Source organism: Choristoneura fumiferana, chromosome 25 (assembly GCF_025370935.1).
Source record: "Choristoneura fumiferana chromosome 25, NRCan_CFum_1, whole genome shotgun sequence".
Classification (NCBI taxonomy): domain Eukaryota; kingdom Metazoa; phylum Arthropoda; class Insecta; order Lepidoptera; family Tortricidae; genus Choristoneura; species Choristoneura fumiferana.
This window is the reverse complement of record NC_133496.1, coordinates 10,840,374-10,857,760: the sequence shown is the minus strand read 5'-3', so window position 1 is coordinate 10,857,760 and position 17,387 is coordinate 10,840,374. Positions and strand designations below refer to the sequence as shown.

General features: G+C 35.4%; 1 protein-coding gene across 1 annotated transcript; it reads left to right on the top strand.

Annotated features, from left to right (window-relative positions):
• The first annotated feature begins 1,018 nt into the window (after positions 1-1,018).
• On the top strand, positions 1,019-16,467 carry LOC141442517 (uncharacterized). Its single transcript, XM_074107538.1, has 6 exons — positions 1,019-1,159; positions 4,710-4,844; positions 5,630-5,779; positions 8,695-8,783; positions 10,677-10,758; positions 16,348-16,467. The coding sequence occupies exons 2-6, from the start codon at positions 4,833-4,835 to the stop codon at positions 16,465-16,467; spliced, it is 453 nt and encodes a 150-aa protein (XP_073963639.1). The 5' UTR covers positions 1,019-1,159; positions 4,710-4,832.
• The last annotated feature ends 920 nt before the right edge of the window (positions 16,468-17,387 follow it).

Below are 17,387 nucleotides of genomic sequence, written 5' to 3'. Positions count from 1 at the left end.
TTTTTAAGGCCTTCATCTCCTGAAGAAATGACTCACAAAAAGTCTTTCTTTAGCAAACAAACATTCGGTCAAACTTTATTTGGGGCAAAAGAAATTCAGTCAATCGCTGGCTACACCTGCATCATATTATTGTGTACACGTCATTATATTCTATAGATATAAAGCTACCTATACGATGTTAACGTCGCCAAGTAGCTGCAAACCTTTTTATCAATTTTCATTCACCGTTTATAGCTGTTCAAACCCAAACACTATTGTTCTTTGTACGTACTAAAGCGCGTAGGTATACTAGAAATTAAGGAAAGGGAAAGGTTTGATACCGAATTTCGGTTTCCGATATCGATTAACACAAGCTGTCAATTGAAAATAATCCAACCAATTTAGAAAAGTTGAATAACCCTTGACATTATCAAAAATCTCAAAAACGGCAGAACCGATTTTAATGAAAAATTGTTAGAAACAACCGCAAGAAAACTCGCTTTTACGTTAATATAATCCCATTAAAATTAGTAAATCCGTTTGAGAGCTAAGATGCCACAGACACACAGACTAACATTGGCATAAAACTTTTTTTTGCGTCATGGGTTAAAATTTGCTAAAATTGCTTGTTCTGTTCATGCATTAAAATATGATAATGTCGGTATTGTATTTAGTTCTTCAGCATAGGTTCGCCTTAACTATATTTTCTCAGCAACTAAAGCGTTTACCAAATCAGGTACCAATGGTACTTTGGTGAACCAACCGTTCATCATCATCATCATTATCAGTCGACAGCACTCCATTGCTGCACATAGGCATCCCCCAATGAGTGACATTGCACCCTGTTCTCATCTCGCAGCATACAGCTTCTATCAGCAGCCTTTCGCCGACCATCACTACACTTGGCCGTAGGCCCAACCAACCAACTGACGATCGGCTTTTATTTACTAATATAAAAAGAAAACCGTAGCGCCTGATTGCTCGCATGACTTGATCAATTTAATACCTATTCGGAAGTGAATGACGAACATCACTATAACCAGCAAGTGTTTTACGAAAAAATTGTATCGCAAGCAAACGGATGTGGCCAGTGACTTTTTGAACGTCAGTGCGGTTATTTTTATAAACATTTCGCTTCTCCCACGTTGGTTTGTGATAGAACAAAAATTTAAGTAAATATGTAAGTATACTAATTAACTATAGTAGTGGTTAGAAACCCTATGGAACTAACCAAAAATCTTCACAGTTGTGTTCGTTTTCGACACCATTTATCTGTCCTATTTTATCTCATTCTATTAATTTAATGCTTATTGCTATATGACGCTATAAAATACTTACCTACATCTGATTCAATCCATGTTGTGTTTTCACCAGAGCGTATAGCGCACGTAACTCTATAACCATATGTACAGTTTGCATCCAATTGGAGTATATTAAAAAAACTACAAGAAATTCTTAGCTGAAATAGGTCAATAGAAAACTTTTATGTAACATTAGAAACAAAAAAAAAAACTTGGGCGTCTCCTGCGTTTCCAAAATTGTCTCTGGCGTTACCAAAAAATCGTACTTCCAACAAGATATTTCACGGTTTAATGGCTTAAACTTACGTAGGATGGCATATATTCATGTACACCATCTATTAAATTACAGAAAAAACATGTTTACTTACAAAAATCTGCAATTGTTTGAAAAATGTCGCGGACAGATTAGTGTCGGTAAAAAGTTGATTGGCCCATTTTTTAATTTATTTATCATAATCTGTCCTATCTTGTACCCTTTTCTACTTATGTTATATAGTTGTTATCTTTAATTTTATTATTACTTACAAGCTTATGTATCTACTAGCTTTTGAATCTTGCACCCGAATTTTGACCCAATTATAGTAGGCATCATCATCAAGTCAGCCGAAGGACTTCCACTGCTGGACATAGGCCTCCCACAAGGCTCTCCACTCAGACCGGTCTTATGCTTTCCGCATCCACCGCGATCCCGCGATCTTAACCGCTCGTCGCTCTATCTTGTTGAAGGCCTACCGACAGCTCGTCTCCCGGTCCGCGGACGCCACTCGAGAACCTTCTGACCCCATCGGCCATCAGTCCTTCGAGCAATGCCCCGCCCATCTTCTGATTCTATCCCGCAGAGAAACCCCGAGCATAGCCCTCTCCAGTAGTCAGAGTGACTTAAAATTTGGCATACATTTGTACCTAAGTCCGGTGACGATACAATAATCTGGTACCTACCTACTTAAATTCTGGTGGTCCGACCAGGATGGTCCCCGCAGGACGGAACTCTTCAGCGGTTAATGGCATCGACTTGAATTTGGTATACAAGTATATTTTGAATGGCAATGCAAATACAGTCAGCAAAGAAAGCTTGTATTAAAAAATATTGTTTTAAAAAAACTAAATTAAGATATTACAGAATTATCATAAAATAAATCTAACCTAACCTAAACCTATCTGTAGATAACACGATCATATTTTTTTTACAATTAATAGTTTCACCGAAAATCATGCTGTATCAAAATGACCATTATGTATTTCTTCCATTATTATTTTTTGTACAACAAAAAGTTTACATACATACTTAAAACAAAAAACTAACTTAAGATATCTACACGAAATATAAAGTATAACAATACAATCTATAACAACAACTTACAACCAATATCAACCAACCAACCTACAACCATCATCCTAAGTAGGTATTGTGTAACAATACAACCTATACTTAACAATAAAAATTATAAAAAAAGAACAGCCCGTGTTCCCATGACTCTGGTCTTTATAAAAGACTTTTCATGTCGGCACGTTTGATGCGTTCTCAATTTAAATTAATAAAATTATTTTAATCATACTTCGCTCCAACCAACACAAAACTCTATGCTTATCCCACTTTCAACTGAAACTAACTTCAATATCTCACAAACAAGTTTTAACAAGTTCTCGTTGGGGCAACAAAAAGCAGCAAAAACTTGTTCACACCGGAACAAAGCTAAAACATATCACACCCTTCACAAACGGCTGCAGTCTAGGGAAAACTCCAGTCCAGTTTCTGACATTTGGCAGCAAGAAATATCGTTCCTGCGCAGCTAGAATTGATGACACTATCTCGTAAATGCGAAGCTATGTGCTGTGCACTTTAAAGTAGAATTTATAGAGATATATCGAATGGACCATTGCAGCTTTAGTGTCTCTTTTCCTTTAGTTTTAAGTCCATTGCATATTCATTTGAAGTATACTAAGAAAATAAGGCCCACATGAGTTTCATTCCATCCCAGCCTATATACGTCCCACTGTTGGGCACAGGCCTCCTCTCAGAACAAGAGGGCTTGGGCCATAGTTCCCTTGAGTTTCATTGCTAAAATGAAATCAAAAATATGTTAACAGGGCTTTGTAACGACTAATTGACCTTTTCTAAAACGCTCAAGGCATTGACAAATAAATGATAAAATAATATGGTTATAATGGCTACGTTACTTTGGTTACTTATGTTCTCTTGCAGCACGATATCGTTAACTTCCAACTTACCTCTATCCTTTTTTGGTATTAATTAGACGTTTTTCATCTCCCTAAAACACAGGTCGTCCGTAATTAAATTGCCTGCCAAAGACCGTTCACTTGCAATTACACGAAGCAGGAAAAAAATAAAAGCTGCAAACTTTTTCAGCTTTTCACTGGACATGCGGGAAACAGTTTTATTGCCGTTTCTATCTGTAATTACTCTTGTTACCGAATCTCTCGGTCAAATAGAGTCACGATCAAAAATACGCTTGATTTTTGCATTGCCTTTTATTTACTTAACATTTGGTAAAGATGCAGCTACCTAAATAGCTGCTTATAAAAAAAAGCGACACAAATAATAAAAAAGTCGAAAGGGCTTTTAATGAAAAAAGCTGTCAATTCGATAAGGTTTATAAGGCTGGTACGGTCAAGGACTTAACATGATCCACCATGGAACCTAATAAATAAAATAAAATAAATATCACAGGACACTTAACGCCAATTGACCTAGTCCCAAACTAAGCAAAGCTTGTACTATGGATACTAGGCAACGGATAAACTTACTTGTATAGATAAATACATACTAAATTACATATTTACCTAACATCCAAGACCCGAGAACAAACATTCGTATTATTCCTACAAATACCTGCCCCGGTCGGGAATCGAACCTGGGACCTCAAGCTTGTTAGTCAGGTTCTCTTACCACTTGGCCATCCGGTCGTCATATAATATCTCGTCCTATCTGAGAACCACTGCAAGACAACTCGCTTTTAATAAAAAAAATACATTATTAAGTCGGTCCATTCGTTTGAGAGCTCTGATGCCACAGACAGACAGACAAACAGACATTGGCGTCAAACATCTTTTTACCCCTCTTTTTATGTCGGGGGTTCGGGAGGAAACCCCGTTTCATCACATTGCTTTGTGCTAAATTCTACAATTTGTGTGACATTTCTCAGTTGTATTTTTCGTATCTGACAATTTCTAATGCTTTCCTGCCTAAACCTTTCGGTTTACCTAATTACATTATTATTATTACTGTCCCACTTTCACGACGTCATGACAATCTTAAAAAAAAGTTATAAACTTTAAAGTCCATTGGAAAATCCGATATTATTTTTCACTCTAAGCGGTATTTCTACGTCGAAAGTAAATATTCAGAAAACGATTTCTTTCGAGTTTATAAATTTTATCGGTTTATGTTCAAGTGTTCTTTTTTTTCAGAATGCAGCTGTCAAAATATCACAGGGTGGTTTAACGCCGACATTTCCAGCTATATAATTCGGCATGAAAATGTTCTATTACGTAAAACAGAATCTTGAACGATCGGATCTTTAGAAATGAAACATGTTTTTTCTGGTAATTGAGTTTTAGTTAACCTCTGTCATTCTGTTTAGTTTTAGATCTAGCTTTCCTCTAAGTTTTTTTTTTTAATTTTGTTTTTTTTTTTAGGATAAACGTATTTAAATGCCACTGATACTGGCGTTTGTTGCATAGACGTAGACGTAGAGTTTGACACATAGACAGACGTGTTGCATAGACTGTGTGCAATGTATGTATACATAATGTATATCTAGTGCCATCCACGAAGACGCGTGATTTTGTCAAAATTAGCCATTAATGACATTGTAATAAGAACCACGGCACGCGTCATCGTGAATCTACCTTTAGATACCTACTTATTTACGGGTCATATCTTGCAAGTTAAATTTGACCCGCTTCCAGAGGTCGGATTGACTGGACATTTGGCAATTGGCTTCGGTACTTATAAAAATCTGGTTTTAATACAATAATCTGGCAGTGACATCCTGTTAGTCTGGCCAGGCAGGATCGACTCCGCGAGACTGAACTCCTCAACGGTTAATGGTATCGACTTTAAATTTGATACAACAATGTAGTTTAGATGACGATGCTAGTACAACCAACAAAACGTACAGTCAGCAACAAAAGCTTGTTTGTTCATAGTTCATTGATAGGGACCTCCGTAAAGTAACATCCGATTTAACACTTTAATTGTCCCTTGTTTACAGGTAATGCACAAATGTACATAATCATCCATTTCTGACGTCACGTAGAGCTAGTTGGACGGTGCATTACAAGTAATTTACGGACACGGACAGTTAAAGTGTTTAAATTATTTACAGATTTCGTGTATATTGAACTTGATAGCCGCAACAACATGTTCCATCGTGTTCGACAGGGCCAACCAGAATGCAATCTACATCAAGGACTACTGCCCGAAGATGGAACACTGCCCGGAAGGCACCCACGTCTTGTGCATGTACCATGACGCTGTAAGTGTCTTTGTTCACGTTCACATCGCCTAGACGTTTACCTTAAATTGTAAAAAAAAACACTATGAAGTGCAAAATTAGAACTACGTATGTTGCCTCGCTGACTGACGCTAAGTAATATTATTTGAACGAGTGAGAGACGAACTGCGATTTTCCAATTTCGTAGTAGCCAAATTTCAAAGTACTTATAATTTCAAAGTTCAATATCCCAAAAACGACTGGATTTTATTTAAACATAGCTATGAACTATCGCAAGGAAGCTCGCTTTCACAAAAATGCCTTATCTAAATCGGTACCATCAGCCAACTAAGTGGTCTATCAATTTTTAAACAAGTTCCTATCAAATGAATATGTCGCTAAAGTCGAACTTTCAAATTAAGATTGGTTTTTTGGAATCTTTTTGTATTTTTTATTTCAATTCCAAATTTTTAGCGTCACTGCTTAAGTGGCTAAATAAGAAACAAACAAGCTGAGATATGAGGTGCATAGGGGAAATTCGTGTCGGTACCGTTGACCATCAGTGGTGTAGCGGTATAGCACGCGGTACGGATTACCGAGGACCTGGGTTCGATTCCCAGTGATGGTCTTATTTTTCTGGTTTTTCTGTGCATCTGTATTTCAGTTTGTATTTTCAGTTTCGAACTTTCAAGTTGAAAGATACGTCTATTGCCATTATTGTTTTATGACAAACGATTGTCAACTTTAGGGTGATAGACCACATATTTGACTGATTGTACATCCGTTTGAGAGCTACAAAGCCACAGAGAACGCAGCCTTTTGCGTTGCAATTTTTTGCGTCGGGATTTAAAATTAATTTCCATTTATAATATTAGTTATACAATTCTGTGGCCCCATCTTAGATAACCTAACCTAACCAACTAAAAGTTGGGAAAGCCCCGACATTGTCAATTCAAGGGTCAACATCTCAAAAACGGCTAAACCGATTTTGATAATACATGTCTAAGAACCATCGCTATTATAGAAACCCTGCTTTCAAATGAAAAAAAAAACACATTAAAATCGGTTGACCCATTTAAGAGCTACGGTGCCACAGACAGACATACATAGCGGTCAAACTTATAACACCCCTGTTTTGCGTCGGGGGTTAATGAATAGCACAAACAAAAGGAACTGATGTAGGTACGTGTGTTAGTAAAAATAAATGTATACAGCTAAGGGTCTTGTCACGTGTAAAACATACCCTAACAGGGCACCCGAGGCTGTCCCTTGGAGCTATCACAATTCGAGACGTGCTCGATACAAGGAAACAATTTCTGGAAAAAGGTTTAAGGGATGTTTGCTGTCGCCAAATGTTAAAAGAGGTTGACTAATGATACACTCGTACTGTACGTGCATGCCCAATTTTGTTTTTCTTGCAACTCCTTTAAGCTAAAACTTGATTTGTTGGCAGCTTATTTTTTGGAATAACACATAAGCTACTTTTTATCCCGATAGATTTTTATCCCAAGTGATCGGGATAAAATCTTACAACTTCAACCGCTTTGTTTATAATCATGAAATTTGGCACGGTTGTTTTAAAGCAAGCAACGTCTTGAAGACCATGTTGTAATTTTTGTTTGTTACTCCTTCACTCTAAAACGGCTGGACTTTGGTGTGTTGAGCTGGACATCTGGAATAACATATAAGCTACTTTTTATCCCGATATTCACACGGGATAGGGATAAAATCACTAAATTTCAATTACCAGAATGTACACTTATTTAACAACTGTACACAAAATTGCCAGAGTTAGAGACATGAAATTTAGCAGGAGTATTTAATACACAATGTTTATGAAATTCATGATGTAGTTTTTGAGAATATAGTACCTATCCTGGATTATTGGTTCAACTGCTGCTTTTATAGTGGGTTCACGTGCCAAATTTCATCGAATTTTGTTAAGTGGTTTTAGTGACATGAAGTAACAAACATACACACATAGGTATTCGCAAGCCTTCGCATTTATAATATTATCAATCAGGATTATCTAAATACACAAACTTTCATTATCAAAAACCAGATGTGGAAAATTTATATTTTCATTATCTTACGCGCACAGTAAATTTATAAATCACTTTGACAGGATAAAACTTGAGGCAAAGACTCATTGTTTTCCCGAAGGAAATCACGTGTTATTCAAAGTGACAAAACAGCCTGACATATGTCTGGTTTCAGCGTGGTTTCGGCTAGATTTCGGGTAATATTTAACGTCCATTTGTCCAAGTCCTGCTAGACACGTGACCGGGATAGGAAAGGACCACTAATTCTCGGCCACCGTAATATAACATAATATGTCGTCGGCTGATCACAAAATCCGACAGATCGTAAAATTCCTTGGTATGTCACAAAAGCCCGACATTTCATGAATTGACTAGCACACCTGTTTCCTAAATAATGTAATAATTTGCTTTAAATAGGTATTTAATTTCGAAAAAATCCTATCTTACTAATAATATAAATACAAAAGTTTGTGAGTGAGTAAGTGAGTATGTTTGTTACTCCTTCACGCCGAAATGGCTAAACGGATTTGGATGAAATTTGGTATGTAGATAGCTGGACATCTGGAATAAAACATAGGCTGCTTTTTATTCAGATATTCCTACGGGATAGGGATAAAATCTCGAAACAACAACCGCTGGGCAAATTGATTTATTTTCGGGAATTCCCACGGGATTTTTTAAAAATCCCTGAATTTCAATTCAGGCTTTTTATTCCGATATTCCTACGGGATAGGGATAAAATCTCGAAACAACCACCGCTGGGAAAATTGATTTATTTTCGGGAATTCCCACGGGATTTTTTAAATGATGTAAAATAAAATCATAAAAAAGGTCCAATCTTTAAAATCAAAGTCGAGTTAACTATACAAGTGAAGTAACGTAAAATAATCTAGTTTCCAATGCTTACTATTACAGGTCAACGTCATGGGTCCTCGCTGTAACAACGGTCAAAATATTACGATGACGGAACAGTTCAAAGATATGTTACTGGATATGATTAACGAGTAAGTTAATCGGCCGTTCTTCCTTGAAGTATTTATGTGTAAGGAACGTACGGGTGCTCGTCACTGTCCCAATAGTTGGCATCTTTAATCTTATGTCATTAGCAATAGAGATGACGGCAGGGTGTCGTCTATTGGGTATTAGGGTGTCGGGCACTCGGACGTTTACCTTAGTGTGTAAGTATGTTTTTGTTTAGTTTAGTTTAGTTTATTTATTCATTCAATACATCATTACATTATAATTTACATAAATGTCAGTTATAAGAATTTGTATTGAAATCGTCAAAGGTAATATGATTAGTAATAATTATAAAAAAATAAAATTCTAAGCATGTCATGTGAATGTAAACAATTAAAATTAGACTGGTTCTCCTTAAGGGATCGTCAGACTGAAAACACATTGAAATGTATATAAAGAATAAATGTCAAGGATACGTTAAGATTAATACATTAGGCAATAATTGAGTAACAATTTAAATGTCAATATAAAAACAATAAAATAAAACAAGAAATAATAATAACAATTTAAACAATAAAATTAAAATGTCAGATTCATAAATTCATTTACGGGATTTGTGTTTAGTTTTAAAGTAGCGTTGCCGCAACACTATGCCGAGTGGGACCCTATTTATACTGATTGATGTTCTTTCAATGGTTTCTTTCTCATATTTTTTACCTATCTATAGTATAAAAGTGAACCGCCAGAACGGGACAAAAAAACGAGACAGCAGGATGGCACTCTACAACACCATTTTGACACGTTTCTCCCAAAACGCATTATTTCCCTGGAATTTAAAAGCAATTCGCTTCTTTGACCTTAGGAATCGCGAAAAACTTGAGAAAATATGATATTGGGTGTGTACATTTTGTATATTAAGCAAAATAAAATCACAAGTTCGAATTTCGAGCCAAAAACGAGCGATCTATTATCTATGCCAGTGGTGCCGTTCAGGGAAAAAGGAATCCATTCATTATCCTGCATTGCAGTCTGTAAAGCTCTTTACCCATTCATTGCCGCACGCCAGATTACGCTGGGCTTAGAGTCATGAAATTTGGTATGTAGATAGCTGGATGTCTGAAATAAACATATAGGCTACTTTTATTCCACTATTCCCACGGCATAGTTGTTTTTAACACAACACCTCAATGAAGATTACGATATAAATTTTGGGATTTCCCACAGGAATTTTGTAACTAATTCAATTGTAACTACCAGATCGAATAGTTTACGCGTGCGAAGCCGCGGGTATAAACTCTAGTGTATTGATAATTTCAAAACTCATATTACATTATGAGAAAATTTAATGTTTTCCATGAATTTTAATGTTTGTGATAATTTCTTGTTAGTCATTATTTTTTTATTGCCGAAACCGCAAAATGTTCAGAATTTTTAAAGGGTTGGTTAGATTTGTTTAACTTATAACAATTTTACACAATTAAATAGAATCAGTGAATAACATGTATTATGTACCATCTTGTATGTACCCATTTTCTGCAATAAACTTTATCTTATCTTATCTTATCAGAGAAAAAAGCCTCAAGCAGGGGGTCGTGGGTTCAAACCCCGGCTCGCGCCTCTGAGTTTTTGGAAATTCATGTGCGGAGTTACATTTGAAATTTTCCACGAGCTTTGCGGTAAAGGAAAAACATCGTAAGGAAACCTGCACTGGGCCCGCGTGGGAAATATGGCCCAAGCCCTCTTGTTCTGAGAGGAGGCCTGTGCCCAGCAGTGGGACGTATATAGGCTAGGATTACAGACATAACATTATGACAACCGTTCTTCTCCTACTAAGTTCTTCTCCTTAAGTCATACTCTTGCCGGCGTATCCGATGAATAGCTCTTCACTTCTCTCTACTCAAAGCTACCTCCTTAACCTACAATTGATTCCTTTGAAGGATTCGGTCATCAGCAGCCAAGGGTAATGAGGTTGGTAAAGATGGACAACTCCTGCCAAGGGCGTATGGGATGCATCGATTGGTAAGTTACCTTAGTCCTCATCTTATATACTAAATAAGGTACCATCAGCCTACTATGTGGTCTACTCTACCATCCTAAAGTTGATAATCAATTGCATGTCATAAAACAATAATTCCAATAAACGTGTCTGTCAACTTGAAAGTTCGACTTTAGCGACATATTCATTTGATAGGAACTTCGTTAAAAATTGATAGAACACTTATTTGGCTGATGGTACTTATTATTGCATACATTTGACCGCCAGAATTTTTGCCGCTCAGTATATTAATAATCCTACTAAAATTATAAACGCGATAGTATGTGAGGATGGATAGATGTTTGTTACTCCTTCACGCAAACTACCAAGTGGATTTTAATGAATTTTGCTATGTAGATAGCTGAATATCTAGAATAACACTACAATATAATACAATAAAGCTTAAGAACAACGAGACGCTTAAGAATAACAAGTATAATACAAAAAGTGTTAGGTTAAAACAATATGTGCAAAGTCGTGTAAAAATTACTATGGTAAACGAACAAATAAGTTCCTAGTTAAGAAAATATTTAACAAGATTGAGTGGCTAAGAGAAGGAAACCAGTGTAGCATAAGAAAGGTTAAAATACTCTCAAAAGGATTCTTTTGCAAAAACTGCCTTTGCGTGTACCCACATTTTTGCAAAAGTATCCACATCTATGTATATGTTGTAACTTTTATTTTGTTTTTGTATTTGGATGCATGTTTAAACAAATAGGTAGTTACATATAATTCAATTGTAACGAGCGCGTTCTCGCCAACAAACTGTAATATCAGTTTGGCGAGTGGATATGTACAGTAAGCAAGTGTATGTAATACCTATGAGAAATAAATAAATAAAATACTGGAGTTACAATACAATACAACTATTCAAAGCCTTGTAACTATAAAACATCGAAATCTATATACTACATATTTACTTTATAAATATGTACTATGGCCAGCAAAAGTCGATGGACAATTCCCAAACATAATCGTCTGACACGTGAAACGGCGCCATCTATGTGTTTGAAGTGTATTAGCGGTATTTACTTATTTACTAACGTAGTTAGTTTATTAAGATGCCACTAGATGGCGCTGGCGCTGACCTTAAAAAAATTTTATATTCATGTTAGAAATTTGATATTTCACTGCCGTAGTAACTGAATTATGTCCCTGCCTGCGAAGCGCGTAACGACATTTTCTGTCTCTTTCGTACTTGTCGTAAGAGAAGGAGAATATTATTCGCATTACTATCGTTTCTTGTCCTTCAAATATTCCAACGATAAATTCTTTGGTGTGTGTGAAGTTCCCAATCCGCACTGGGCCTGCGTGGGAACTACGGCCCAAGCCCTTTCATTCTGAGAGAAGGCCTGTGACCAGCAGTGGGACGTGTATCTATAGGCTGGGATGCTGATGAAAGATAAATTCTTTATTTACGAAGGCTCATGTTGCGAATTAGTGTCAACTTTAGTAATCTCCAAATCTAGCAGTAAATTTACAAAAACACAAACTCAATATTATCGCCTGGTGGGATTTGAACTTGTGACATACGAACGAAGAACGAAGTTCACAACCACTTGACCATCGTACTGTTATCTTAAGCGATGAAAATCGGATCTATATCGGGCGGGTCGTCTTAAAATTAATCGGTAAGTCATGCGTGTTTAACGAAACTTAAAGAGGGTAGACTGAAGATCTTCAAACTACCAGGCTAAGTTTTTATTACAAAGATTTTGCTACTTGTTCAGCTGCTTGCAACATCGTTTGATCGTCTCTTTCAAGTTGAATCTGCTTATTATCGTAATTATTCTTTAAAATGAGTTCTCATCGCAATATTGAAATGGTTAAAACATGTGAAATTATTTATATGAAGAAGGAAAAAATATGTCGGAAATTTCTAGAGAAATTGGAGTTAATAATGTGAGTTTTTTTTGTTTACGTTCATCCTACCAACTTCTTCATTAAAATTATATCTACGTTATATTATTTTATGTTTATTTATATTGTTACAGATAAAAACAGTTATATTATGGGTACGACGATATCAAGACGAAGGATCTTTGCTGCATCGTCAAAGATCGGGTAGACTACGACTCATAGATGCCCCGCTATGATGTTGCCCACTGTTAGAATTGTCTATCCAGAAGAACAAGTGCCGTGCATAACGTTCGTGCAAGATAACTGCCCAATACACGGGTCGCGTATTGTGCAAGACTGGTTTGATCAACACAAAAATAATATTAAAGTCGTTCCTTGGCCTGCCAGATCACCGGATTTAAATCCCATTGAAAATGTATGGGGTGTTATAACCATGTCCAACGTTGGGATAACCAAATAAGCGAACTCTGTTACGTTAGTAGCCCACTGTGTAAAATAGGGACAGTTATTCGCGGCTCTAATATGTGTGAAAATCTAGTTGCATCGATGCGATTCTTTTTTGCAAGCAGTTATCGACAATCATGGTGGTTACACCAGTTATTAAAATAAAATTGATAGTTACGTGTAGACCGGGTTATATACTGAAACAATTATGTTATAATAAAATATATAAGGTGCAGATATTTTCAGGGTATGTAATTAATAACCTAAGAATCATAATTGACACATAAATTATTTAAGTATTGTGTGGTAATATTTTTTTTGCTTCATACAAAAATACCATTCCGTCCAAAAATAATCATCCTTGCATTAACATTAACTGTATTTTTTTAATTTAATTTAAGTAATTGAAACCAATTAACGACGATGCAAATAATCGATCCTCAAAATATCCGCATCTGATTTTCTAGCTCCTTTAGGTATCACTTTGTTATGAAAAGTAATTATTTTATTATTATGAACAAAACATTTAATTATACCTTGATAGTTTTGTTTACTTATGTGAGATAAGTGTGAAAGTTCAATATATGACTGTAATCTTATTATAACTGTCAGTAACACATTACACACTACAGTGGATCTACGCCATCAATTATTGATAAGTAAATGTTTAAAACTGGAAAACTTCAATTATAACGCTTTAATTTATAACGCATTCGAGTCTTATGATAACCCGGTCTCGGGTATAATACTTTCAAATACTATTTTTTTATTGTGGTTCAGCTTCAATCCTCTTTCCAGAATCGGAAATGAATACTTAAGCTAATACCTCAATAAAATGTTAAAATACAACTTTTGGTCAGGTGCTAATTAAATAACTGAAAACCTCACACGACACCCAGAAAATATTTTTTTAATTTTATTTTAAGTTAGTTGTTTGCGTTTATTTTCGAATACCTTCATTATTTCCCAAAATAATTGTATGTTTTACGTAATCAGTAAAGTAATTCTACTTCATTTCTAACTTTACAGTTGTAATTTTTAATGCAGATTTATAAGAAAGCCAAACTGACGCAAAACGGCCAGTAGGTATTAAATTATCTAAGGGGTATGAAACATCCCTAAAACATTTAATTGGTGTATGCATTCGTAATATTTAGACTGGGCACAATAAAAAAGGATTTAAAAACTCAAACACAACCTGATTTAACATAAGTGTAATCGATTCACTCTGGATTCTGAACAAACTACTTTCTGGTTTTCAGTTATTTAATTAATATATAGTATAACATTAATAACTGCGTCAATATTTAATGAATAGAATTATTGTTTTAGGAATAAATTTTTATGTTTAAACTTCAAAACGTGTATTATTTTCTGTTACACGTTATCCTTTTTCAGAGTATTTTTTTTTTATTTCCATATCAGTTATCTACAAATTAAAATAGAAATTTATAAAATATAAAAATGAACAAAAAAACAATTCTGATATGTAGGATACGAACTCATGATCGTTAACGACTTTATCTAAGCAGCCGATCAACTCAGCTATCAACACATTTACTGTTACGGGTAAAATATCGATCATATCATAATAACTGTTTAATAGCGCCATCTAGTTCATTTCTTGTGAACACTTAACAAAATCGCCTACTCTCGTGTTCAAACGATTATAGAACGTAAGGTGTCCATCCACTTATGCAGGCCATTGTACATATAGCAATCGAAATCTTTACAGTCATTTCCAACAGGTTTAAAACATTATACAAATATATGTTTGTTTGAAAGAACGGATAGAACATCATAAATGTATACACAAAGTTTTTGAAAATACTTACCTACGTACTACTTTTATTCGTGACTCCGTCCGCGTACTATGTAAGTAGGTACTTATACAAAATTTAACTCAAATCATTTCACCGGTTTAGACGTGATAAGGTAAAAAACAAACAGACTTACAAACTTTCGCATTTATAATATGAGTGGGATTTTAATACCTAGTGCCTACTCAGGAACCCAAAAAATTCATACTTTATAGGTACTTACTTACTTCCCCGGAAATATTCCAGCGCGGGGCGTTGGTACCGCAAAATTTTTCATAAAAATGTAAATTCATCCCAACGTATTGCTCGGTGACGGCGCTTACTGTTCCTTCATTAAATGTAAATTATACATCGCCTTTTAGTTATTGCTCTTAAATATCATCAAGTGGCACCAATGGAACTTTGTCACTTTTTGCCAATCGTATCGTTAAAACAATGTAGAGAAAAGGTTTGATTGTGAGATTGCTAGCCCCCGACAAACAGGGGTGTTATATATTTGACGCCAATATCTGTCTGCCTGTGACATCACATCTAAAATAATTAAGATTATAAATGCACTTGTTCTAAAGCATATGTTTTTATGTCAATGGAATAAAGGTAATGACTATGACTATCATAGCTCATATAAGTGGTGGGCAAATTTTCTTGATAGGGGGCCAAAAAGTGACAGATATTTTAGAGGAGGGCCAGAATTAAAGTAAAAATATTTTGTTTTGAATTTTTTTAATCACCTCACCTCTACCTCTCTACTACATAAACGACTAGTCAAGCTGTCTCCTTTACCGGTGCTTTTATTACTAATTATATTTTATGTTAAGTACAGGCCAATCTAAATAATATCATTTATCGCGGGCTATTTGGGTACTATTAATTTCGAAGGTACGTCGGTGGGCCGGTTTAAATTCCTTGGCGGGCCGGAATTGGCCCGCGGGCCGTACTTTGTCTATCACTGTCTCAAGCGGTTGGCCCGATTACAGTGCGTTTTTTTTAACTAAAAGCTAGTTTCCTTTCGGTGATTTCGTGTTCGTGAAACCATTCGGAGAATGACAATGTTGCGGGTTGTTCATCTTCTCTAAGTTGTTTGAAACTCAAAAACTAAGTACTTAACCGATTTGAAAAAAATCTTCATATGTAGAAATATAGAACATTTTTTATCTTGCAAAAGTTGTTTCCCTTACGATAAATGGATTCTCGCATCAAGTATTACAACAAAGTGTCGTCGTAGGTATAAAATGCTGCGCTTTGTGGACTTATTGACTTGCATTGCATCCTGCTCTGTGTGTCGCCGGATAGGTACTACGTCGCGATACGGTGTTTAGATTGAAAACAGTAGTCATCTACATTTTAGTAATTTAGTTATTAACACTCAAAATCGTATTAATTATACTATTCACTTATCACGCTAACACACAGGTAATAATAATATAACAATAAAATAATTTATTTCAGGCGATACAGCTCATGAAAGTCACAGTCCGGTCCCTGACGTCGCATTCATCCGCGGCGTGGTGCCCTGGAACCGAAAACGACGGCATTCGACCACAATACAGTGGCCATGGTCACGAGTAGACTAAAATGTAAGTGTGTGTGTGTGTGTGTGTGTGTGTGTGAATAATTAGCGTGATGAGTCCCGATTTTGGTATAAATTATGAGCAATAGGGATGTTGGCACCATTAAAAAATAATTCGAAGACACGACTCCAGTAAAAAAAAAAAGCTTTCTTTTAGCCCTGAAAACCAGATTAATTTTCGATTAACTGCAAAATTAGACTTTTTGTTGCTTTAAAACAAATAAATAGTTAGTTGAGTGTGTGTGAACAAGTGACGTCATAAGTTGCTATTTCCATTCAAACTCTATGGGAGGATTGTGTTTTGACAGCTCATAAAAAGTACGTCAATTGATTGGTGGTGTCAACATCCCTATTGTGAACCGGATGAAAAACATTAGAAAAACCATTAAATCTGAATTAAATCTTGTAAAACAGGATGAAGTTCTTTTTATTATACCTGTACCTGAATTCTTCACAATAAATTGATTGATTTATTGATTGATTATAACACTGAAGTAATAAAACACATAGATCTATTTATAGCCCTTTTATTCTGATAGGAGGCCTGTGCCCAACAGTGGAACGTATATAGGATGGTATAATGATGATGATAAAAGTATTTAAATTTTGACAAAATGAAAACACTGGAAGTGGTTACATTTTGGGTAAAAATGGTGATAAGCGGCAACAGGTTGCTGAAATCTTTTATGTATATTATTTTATTACAGGAGAAAATATTTCACTTGCACATACATCCAAATTTAAATTTGTCACTTATCAAAAACTACTTTAACAAAGATGTTCATTTGGATATCTCGATATGTAAATCGAGATTACTGTTGAGGTGAGAAGCCGTTCTCTTAATTATAGCCAACGGGTTATAGGCAATTAGAGAACGCTTCATATAATTCTAACAGCTAAGGGCGGATACTTTTTTCAT

Excerpts from the sequence above, each read along its gene's own strand:
- LOC141442517 (XM_074107538.1), top strand. Across the intron at positions 5,780-8,694 it reads TGTGCATGTACCATGACGCT|GTCAACGTCATGGGTCCTCG; the intron begins GTAAGTGTCTTT and ends TTACTATTACAG. Across the intron at positions 8,784-10,676 it reads TTACTGGATATGATTAACGA|GATTCGGTCATCAGCAGCCA; the intron begins GTAAGTTAATCG and ends ATTCCTTTGAAG.